Source organism: Micrasema longulum, unplaced genomic scaffold (assembly GCF_059751315.1).
Source record: "Micrasema longulum isolate JH-2025_06_02 unplaced genomic scaffold, ASM5975131v1 h1tg002195l, whole genome shotgun sequence".
NCBI lineage: Eukaryota > Metazoa > Arthropoda > Insecta > Trichoptera > Brachycentridae > Micrasema > Micrasema longulum.
This window is the reverse complement of record NW_028279359.1, coordinates 255,882-263,568: the sequence shown is the minus strand read 5'-3', so window position 1 is coordinate 263,568 and position 7,687 is coordinate 255,882. Positions and strand designations below refer to the sequence as shown.

Sequence of the window (7,687 nt, the reverse complement as noted above, 5' to 3'; positions counted from 1 at the left end):
AGTTCAAGCAGTAAATTTTTTTGTACATTTTTGAGAAACTTCGCCATACTCTAATTTTACCGTACGTAAGAAAACATTTTTGTATCAAATTTCCATAGCACTGAACTTCATCATTGTATCGACGAATATATGAAAATTGTATATTTTTCAGTGTATTGTTTCTTTTCAAATTACCTAAAAAAAAAATAAGAAATAAAATAACAAAATTTTTTGTACATTTTTTTATTTTTCCACATCTATATATACAACATTTTTGTTGACAAATTTTACAACAGCACTTATGCTCTAATTAAAAGTTAGCCCAAACCATTAAATATGAACGACGAAGCAATCTAATGTAAACACTCTTACGGAAGCGGAGACTACCTCGGCTGGCGGCCCCGAGCGAAGTAATCGCCTCGCAGTCAGCAAAGGGCGGCAAACACTGCGGGATATTGGGAACTTTGGTGCGAGCGAGGCGAGATGCTGCTACCCGCTCGCGGCTGCCAGCGCCGGTTAGTTTAACTGAGAACCGAAGGTCGCTAGGCCCGAGGTGAAAACCATGCATTTAGTAAAGAAGGAATGTTAAAGAATATATTCTCGTACGATAAATACGAATTTGATAAATTTGTATAATCGGGGTTCAACACATTATATATGATTTAACAGCAATTCGACATACAACTAGGAATAATAGTCTTAATTTATATAACAACAGCGTACCTAATGCTAGCCTTATCTCTAATGCTATCCAATGAATTGGTGATTTAAGACAAAACTTTAACTATTGTCGGATAGTGGATTACATGGGTTGGGTAGTTTAGTCGGTGAATTTGCGGTTGGGGTTGCGTCCAAACAGGGCGGAGCGCACTTCGGGGACAAGCTGCTCGGCCACCATTTCCAGGCGCTTCTCGAGAGTGTTGGAGATCTGCAACACCAAGTTGGAACACATTATTAGGGTAAAGTGCGCGACTAACAGTTGCTAACGGTAAATACACTCACTGCGTTCACAAGCCATTCCCTTTCCGCACCTAATGGTGCATAAGGCACTGCATGGGTACACCAATAGCAGTGTATCTTGATCGTTTTTATTATTATTTGTTATGGGCAGGCAGTCTTTGCTGATGCGCCTACATCTCGTGTACTGCTTTTTGTCCAAGTTCTTCTTCCTTCAAAACAGCATCCAAACGGTTTTCAAACTGGTTGACCGAAATGGAATGGACGACTAGGCCTGGCAATTTATTCCAGTATGAAACTATCCCGCTGAAAAGGAAGTTTTTCTTGGGATTGTGGAGGAATTGGGGACGATAGAGCTTCCAGTTATGGCCCTGTAAATTTATGTTGGGATTTAATTGATACATCTCATGCAGGGGGCAGCTGTAGTAATCATTGAGTAGCTTATAAGTTTCCATCAAGTCCCAAGTTCTTCCAATGATGTAAGTCCTAGTGCTTTTAATCTACCATGATGAGGCATCCTTTTGAGTAATTTGGGGATTTTCCTTGCACATCTTTGGACATTTTCCAATAGCTCGATGTCTTTAGTAAAGTAGGGACTCCATACTTGATATTCATATTCCAATAAAGGTATTACATGAGTCTTGTATATTTTAAGAAATATCTCTGGAGTGATATTTTGGAATGCCTTTTTGCTCTTAGATCATTCAAAAATTTGCAAATAGGCATGTACACAAAAAAATATTACAGTGGAAAGGGCCCGTATTACAATAGGAAATTGACATTTATCTACAAAGTCAAATTGAGTTTTCTGTATACAAAAAAGAATACATATATAGAGCAGAAAAAATTCTTACGATGATATATGACCTTTACCATTTGTTTTACATTTGGTTCTCATTAATAAATTTGGAAAAAAACCGACACAACTTATTTTAACGTCTGATGGATAAAAATATATACTGTACCTTGATGCGCCCCTTGGCAGCGAGGAGTTCCACGCCTCCGCAGCTCTCGGCCGGCAGGTTCTGCTCCTGGTCCACCGTCAGCGTCACGTCCCGCCGCATCTTGTCCTTGTATTGCGCGGCCGCGCGCTGCAGCACTTCGCCCATCACGCCCACATCGCACGCACGCACGCGCACGGTCACGCTCGTCTCCATCAGCTGAAGCACAAATTACACGGTTGGGCGAGTGAAGGAACGAGAGCTTTGAGCGCAATAAAGAAGCGCAGTGGTTTTTTAATTTTTATTTATATGTAAAAAAGACTATTAAACTAAGCCAAAATAAATATTTGCATTCTTATGATTTACTCAAAAATTAAATTTTTAGGGCTATTTTCAACGAGTTGTAAATAACTCGCAATTAGAAAATGGGAATCATATTGGGGACCGTGGGATTCGAACCACGGAGCTTTGATCTGTGACAGTCCAAGACACGAAACCACAAGCCGATTCTATTATCATTGCCACGATTTTTTCAGAAGAGTTCAAGTCGGTGAATTGTTCTGATGTATAAAAAGGAGAACCCAGTAAGTATGAAAACAAACTAAACATGGTGTACTGTCTTTTTAGTTCTGGAACTCGGCGCTAGTAGAAGCCCAAAAGTAGAAAAAAAGTTGTTAAAAATTTCCTTTATTTACAGGGTGTAGGTGACGACTGCGAAGATAAGGCATATGAAAGTAGAGAAAGCGAGGTCCGTATGCACAGAGTAATATGGCGTTCTATCCTCGCCGCCTACCCTCGCGAGGGAACGGCGCGAATAACACTCTCCACTGATCACACCGACTGTTTGACTGTGTCTTTAATCTGACCACAATCTAACCGTGGTTTCAATGCGTTCCCCTTTTGTATAAGAGAACAATTAGTTTGTTATGAAGCAGAATGTCCGGCGTTTAGACGCTATAGTTAAAAATAAATTCGCTTAAAACAAAACTGCGTAATTCCAATCATGACATAAGTTCTATTTCCTTTATAAGAAATATTACTACGCAGCAAATCTAAATATTTAAGACCTTTACATACAAATTGCGTTGTTCAAAGCCAAATAGAAAATGAAAAACTTAATGAAGTCACTGAAATTAAATATTTAGGTGTAATGTTGGATTCAAAACTTACATTTCACTAAAACGCTAAGATGGTAATAAATAAGATTGCAAAAAAAATATAAATTTTGTGAAGGATCAGAAGATTTATTGATAAGGACTCTTGCCAAACTATTTACAAAGCAATTATTGAACCACACGTTAACTACTGTAGTAGCATTTTATTTTTATCAAACAAAGAAAACATAGATAAACTAACTGTATTACAAAATAAAGCCTTTAGAATCATTTTGAAAAAAAACAGATACACGAGGGTAAAGTCGATGGTAAATGAAATGAAATTATTAACATATAAACAAAGAATATTTTACAATACAATGATATTTGTTCATAAAATTATAAACTCTAATAAAAAAACTGAATTTTGGAAAAAAATTGATGAGAACCAGCATGAACACGATCACAATACTAGAGAAAAGAACAAAATTAGACTTCCATTTAGGAAAAAGGCAAAGTCACAAAATTAAATTTTATTTAAAGCAATTAAAAAGTATTACGAAATGGAAAAAAATATTTATGAAGAAAAAAACATATCTAAATTTAAAATAATGGTCAAGACATATGTGATAAACAATTTATAAGTTAAATATATTTGCAATGTTATTATTAGAACACACATAACAATATCTATGATATGTGTGCCCTACTTTAAGATTTAAATAAATAAAATAAAAAATATAGTGCCCTGTTTTACCTACTCTTATAATGTTACTAACACAGTACACATTGTTTCATTCATGACACAGCAGTCTAAAAATAATGATTAGGCAAAAGTGCATTTTTAAAGCTTCAAAACTCAAATTCAAATGTAAGTATTAATTACGTCATACAAAAAAATATCCATGTGTTTACGTGATGAGACATAATCAGAATACTCTAAATATCTCTAGAAATCTGCTCATAAAAGGTCTTAACACATGGCTTCCCGGATACTGGAAATCTCTCACAACACACAATTGAATGACTATTATAATCAGCTGTTCAACAAAACCTATGGTGTTTAAAAGTAGTTCATTTTTACAATTTATTTATACATTTTTGAGAAACTTCGCTGTACAATTGAATGATCTAATTTTTAACGCATGAAAGAAATCATTTTTAAAACAAACATTCTGATCTGACTGGGACTATGGAGCTTTCTCAAGTGTGAAGGCAATCGGTTCCAGGCAGAGGGGCCGATCTCTGAACCTAGTGTTTGGGCAGTGCCGGATTTTGACAAGTTTTCCTCTGCCTGAATCAAATGCCGGCCTAAGAGTAGATTTTCTTTGACATGTATTTTCTCTAATACAGAGGTCCGATAGGTATCTAGAATAGGAGCCTTTTTACGAAGGGATTTGAATACTGTCCGGCAAAGCTTGTATTTTATTTTCTCTGGGCTTTTTAGCCAGTGCAAATTTCTAAAATGTGAGAATATTTTTTTACTGCCGTAATAAGTAGCACTGCAATAAGTTACAAAATACGTTATATAAGAAATTGAATATTACAACCAGAATTATCTTCTTTAAAAAAAAAAGAATACAATTCTATAAAAAAAAGTTTAAGCTAAAATATTTCAATAAATATATTGCATTTTTTGTTTCTTTTTTATGTTATTTTGTAAACTTGCCAAACACAAGAGCCAGACTCTTTTTTGGCAAGTTCAACCTTAAGTGTTCAAAAAAAAAAAAGTTTTTTTAAGTATTACCAAAGGCATAATTTCACGTAGAAATAAAGGAAAATGTCACAAAAATGTATGTTATATAAAATGCTTGTATTTCTTTTCAAAAACCAAAAATTAAAATTTGGCTGCGGCCACATTCATGTTCAATTTATTATCTTTAAATTATTACAACAAATTTTAGTTTAATACTTAGTCTTTATTAAGATCCCAGATACCTAAGTTTAGTCTGAATTTGAAATGGCGTAATCTGCCGATCTAAAATTAATTATATTTTAGTTACATAAAACTTTTAGTATATTTTTAATAAAAATACTTTTAAAAATTATTGAAGGTGCGCATATCATTTGCCACACATATTTGGCATACCTGGAATAGAGCTTGGACAGTGAGGGCCACCAGAAGGTCTTTGTACTCGTCGGGTCGTGTAGCGGCGCTAGCGAGGCGCGTGCACGCGGCGTCCAGCACGCCGCGCACGTGCTCCTCACGCACGCGCAGCACCTTCAGGCGGGCCTGGTTCAGCATATAAGAAGATTGGCTGCAAACAGATTATTATCGGATTAAAGGCAAGCCTTCGACAGTGATTCAATTCAGTACATATCGACGATGTTATGCAATAATTATTCAAGTGCCGAAATACAGTTTAGTGTAAATCACATATGAAGTTCAAATTATTTAATTGACCGCCCTATGTGATACGTCTGCGATAGTATCTCCTTAACGCAAAAAGCCCTATCTGGTACTTCCAGGTACAAAAAAGTATTCCCGCAACAGCAGAAACGTTTATGATACGTCTAAGTACTACTCTCCCTACGCATATAAATATGTTGTACGGCGAGTTTAGTCAGTTTAGTATTTCGAGGTAAGTTGAAGTTAACGGATGTGTTCGTGTTTTGTTTGTATGAGGAAGTAATCGGCAAAGTCATAATTCACAAGCCTCTTCATATTTGGCAGTTGATCTTCAGACTGTAATGGAAAAATGGCCCAAGAAAGGGTGTTAGTGTTCATTTTGAACACCAACAATAGCTGGCTACCTCATTTGCATTACATTCAATGCAAAATATATTTGAAAAAATATTTATCTTTATTTAATATTAATTCATTTATTTGGAAATAAATTAAATAACGACTCAAAACTGTATTGTAGGATAAAAGGCCTACTATTGAGCTACTCGGAAAAAAAAATTACGAACGTAGATTTAATAATTTGGCTACACTTGGGACATCCAGCCTAAAATCGGATTTTTACTAAAATTTCTTAAAAATCCGAATGACATTTGAACGACTGAATATCGCTGAACATATATGGGGATTTAATCGATAGGCATTGAGGTCCCCCATCGCTCTGCCACCGATGATCCACCCTCCCAGTTACAGGCTGTATATAGGATATGTATTAAATAAACATGTTGGATTGTTCTTAGAATTCTGACACGGAACCTAACCTTATATCTTTCATTATATTTGTGTTCATTTTACGCAGATTTTTTTTACGCCGGTGTCTCTCGCACCTGAACATCGGCGTAAAACAATGTATACCTGTACATTAAAATGGCGGATTCAGTCTGTATCCAGTGGATCGTTAGTTTAGGTGCAGCACTCGCAAGATGCAAATCAAAACTGATCAGATCCTTCCCGGTGATGTGTAGCTAGTACTCATTGTATGTTAACTTTAATATCTCCATAAATATAATAAATGATGGGTTGAGATTTTCGGTATTCCTCCGTCATACATTTACCTATCGGTTAAAGTATTTTTTTATTCAATAAATAATGCTTATTGGGAACATAAAAAGCATTTAATAAAAAATCGGAAATATCACAAATATAATAGAAAGTTTACCAATGCGTCGCATGTTGGGTACCTAGTAAAAGAGTTATCATGATATATAATTGTCTCACTCTCGATAATACAGGTACATTCGGGAGCGAGAGACAATTTCACGCATCGCACGCGCGAACAGCAAAATTTATAGCACTTCTCCCAGATGCCCGTTAGCTGTGTTAGTAGCTTCTCGGCTTTAGTTGGGGGCGGTTCTTTTGCGCGCACTGAGAGAATGAATTAATGTTTTTTTTCATGTTTTAAGGAATTAGATTAAAAATACCATCACTTTTGACTTCAACTATAAATAATTTAAGCAATTGCATATGAATATTACACTTTACGATTTAAAATTGAAATTAAATTTTAATTTATTTTAAAATCTCTAATTTTTTGCATGCGTAATGACTACACAGCACCGTAACGCGCGGATGTTTTTAGGACCACTGTCCTAGGGAAAGGTTAATTCAGAATAAAGATGTTCGAGTGAAGTGATGTTTGAGTTCAAAAAGATTCACTACTCACATCTTCTTCTGGAGCTCGACCTGTTTTTCTTTCTTCTCGTAATACTCCATGATCTTCAATCTCTGCTGCTGAACCAAACGCCCTTTCTCGATGTTGAACTCCTCTTCGGCCTTGGCGTCGATCTCCTCCGCCTTTTCGTTGGCCTCCTGCTCTATGAAGGCCATCATGTGCTTGATCTGCAAAGTGCACAATAGTCAGAACTCAACCCTAAGTCATGTGACTTGCCAATATGGAAAAAAACTCGAAGAAACATAATTATTTTAGCTTTCTACACTCTGAATATCCCGCCGCATATGGAACTACGGTGGAAATAAACTCTAGATCTCAAATCCTGCCGAAACAAAACAATAAAACACAAAAAATAATAAATGTACATCACTGCCCCTTGATCGATTTGCAAAATCGCGAAAAATCAACGACGTATTTATATTACCTGCTTCTGAACATCAGCATCGCTTAGCGCCATGGTCGCTGTTTGATGTTTTTCCTTTTAAATTAAAGAACTGAACTTCGAAGAGTTAGAAAAGGAAGACCAGTCAACGCCTACGAATAAAGAGAGTCTCAGCTCGAGCCGCCGTACAACTAGAACGAGAGATCATATGATTCGAGGAACTACCGAAGTCAATTCAAGAAATGTCATAGATTTTTA

At 36.0% G+C, this 7,687-nt stretch overlaps 1 protein-coding gene across 1 annotated transcript; it reads right to left on the bottom strand.

Moving 5' to 3' along the window:
- Positions 1-250: 250 nt before the first annotated feature.
- On the bottom strand, positions 251-7,627 carry Vha26 (V-type proton ATPase subunit Vha26). Its single transcript, XM_088239602.1, has 5 exons — positions 7,472-7,627; positions 7,039-7,214; positions 5,061-5,229; positions 1,902-2,096; positions 251-907 (listed from the first exon to the last, which is right to left on the bottom strand). Exons 1-5 carry the CDS (start codon positions 7,502-7,504, stop codon positions 800-802), a joined length of 681 nt encoding a protein of 226 aa, XP_088095728.1. The 5' UTR covers positions 7,505-7,627; the 3' UTR covers positions 251-799.
- Positions 7,628-7,687: the final 60 nt, after the last annotated feature.

Excerpts from the sequence above, each read along its gene's own strand:
- Vha26 (XM_088239602.1), bottom strand. The coding sequence starts at position 7,504 with ATGGCGCTAAGCGATGCTGATGTTCAGAAGCAG. Across the intron at positions 5,230-7,038 it reads GTCGAGCTCCAGAAGAAGAT|CCAATCTTCTTATATGCTGA; the intron begins GTGAGTAGTGAA and ends ATCTGTTTGCAG. Across the intron at positions 908-1,901 it reads CTGCCAAGGGGCGCATCAAG|ATCTCCAACACTCTCGAGAA; the intron begins GTACAGTATATA and ends TTGGTGTTGCAG.